This window comes from Aplysia californica, unplaced genomic scaffold (assembly GCF_000002075.1).
Source record: "Aplysia californica isolate F4 #8 unplaced genomic scaffold, AplCal3.0 scaffold00648, whole genome shotgun sequence".
Taxonomy (NCBI): domain Eukaryota; kingdom Metazoa; phylum Mollusca; class Gastropoda; order Aplysiida; family Aplysiidae; genus Aplysia; species Aplysia californica.
This window is the reverse complement of record NW_004797918.1, coordinates 310,399-311,762: the sequence shown is the minus strand read 5'-3', so window position 1 is coordinate 311,762 and position 1,364 is coordinate 310,399. Positions and strand designations below refer to the sequence as shown.

The 1,364-nt window shown below is 37.2% G+C and overlaps 1 protein-coding gene across 4 annotated transcripts in view; it reads right to left on the bottom strand.

Annotated features, from left to right (window-relative positions):
• Positions 1-500: 500 nt before the first annotated feature.
• LOC101852271 (cell division control protein 42 homolog) overlaps positions 501-1,364 on the bottom strand; it is a gene marked incomplete at its 3' end in the record, with an annotated part of 21,868 nt that continues 21,004 nt past the window's right edge. For all 4 annotated transcript variants that reach the window (XM_005107992.3, XM_005107991.2, XM_005107990.3 and 1 more), the window contains 1 exon segment: positions 501-615. In XM_005107992.3, the coding sequence (XP_005108049.2) occupies positions 501-615 (115 nt within the window).

The following is a 1,364-nucleotide window of genomic DNA, read 5'->3' as shown; positions in this document are numbered from 1 at the left end:
AACAACAACAACAACAACAACAACAACAACAACAACAACAACAACAACAACAAAGAAAGAAAGAAGTATCACCAATGGGTTTTGAGGAAGGGTAGGAATCTGCTAAAGGAGTAGGCTAATTCGAAAGGTTAGAAAAGCAGGTGCAGAAAGTTTTGATTAGTTACCGCACGCTTGAACTTGAAGAAGTTTTTTAAAAAATACACTTCCCAAAAATCTACATTCAAAACAGCAGGAACTGGACAATTTCAAGGTTGTTATGTACATATAGAGCACTTTACATCCGCATTTCACTCTAATGTTATTGATATTATTAAAAGAAGCAGAATTCAATTAACAATAATGTAGCATTATGTTAATTTGGCTATTCATTAATTCGATTATTAATTCAAAAAATTAATTAATACGAATACTTCACAATAACCCTCTACCATCTCATATCCCTACATTAAAGAACAGTGCTATTAAGCCGATAAGATATCGTGATTATCTTATTTTTTTACCTGGCACCCAATGGTGTTTCACCCTGTCGAATGACGCCGGACGACTGACGTCATAACACAGCAGGTAAACGTCTGCCTGAGAGCACAGCCTCTCTCGTAACTTGTCGTATTCGTCCTGGGGAGGGACAAAGAGGTCACTTACTGTCATGGCAACGTCTGTTTTAAAATCTTATAAAGCTAAACAATCATTAATAAAGTTAGTAATCCTGTGCATTTGTGGTTAGGCTACTGGACTCATGAAAATCGTGAGGCTGCGGATTAGGAGGTTCGAGGCTCAGCTCGGCACGACGTCATGTCCGTAAGATAGATAGATAGATAGATAGATAGGTGGACGGATGGGTGGGTGGATGGATGGATGGACGGACGGACGGATGGATGGATGGATGGATGGATGGATGGATAGATAGATAAATGGATAGATGGCTGGATGGATGGATGGATGGACGGACGGATAGATAGATAGATAGATAGATAAATGGATAGATGGATGGATAGATAGATAGATGGATAGATGGATGGATAGATAGATAGATGGATAGATGGATGGATAGATAGATAGATAGATAGATAGATAGATAGATAGATAGATAGATAGATAGATGGATAGATAAAACTTGAAATAATTAAATAAAAAAGAGGACAGATAAAGACGAGCAAAATTTGATAGGAAAGAGGGAGCAACTTAACCACACCAGAGCATCCCCCAATCACCCACTTTAAAAAAATTGTTTTCTCACGATGCATGAATAATTGACAAAGGAAAAGTGAATATATAGTAGTAGTAGTAGTAGTAGTAGTAGTAGTAGTAGTAGTAGTAGTAGTAGTAGTAGTAGTAGTAGTAGTAGTAGTAGTAGTAGTAGTAGT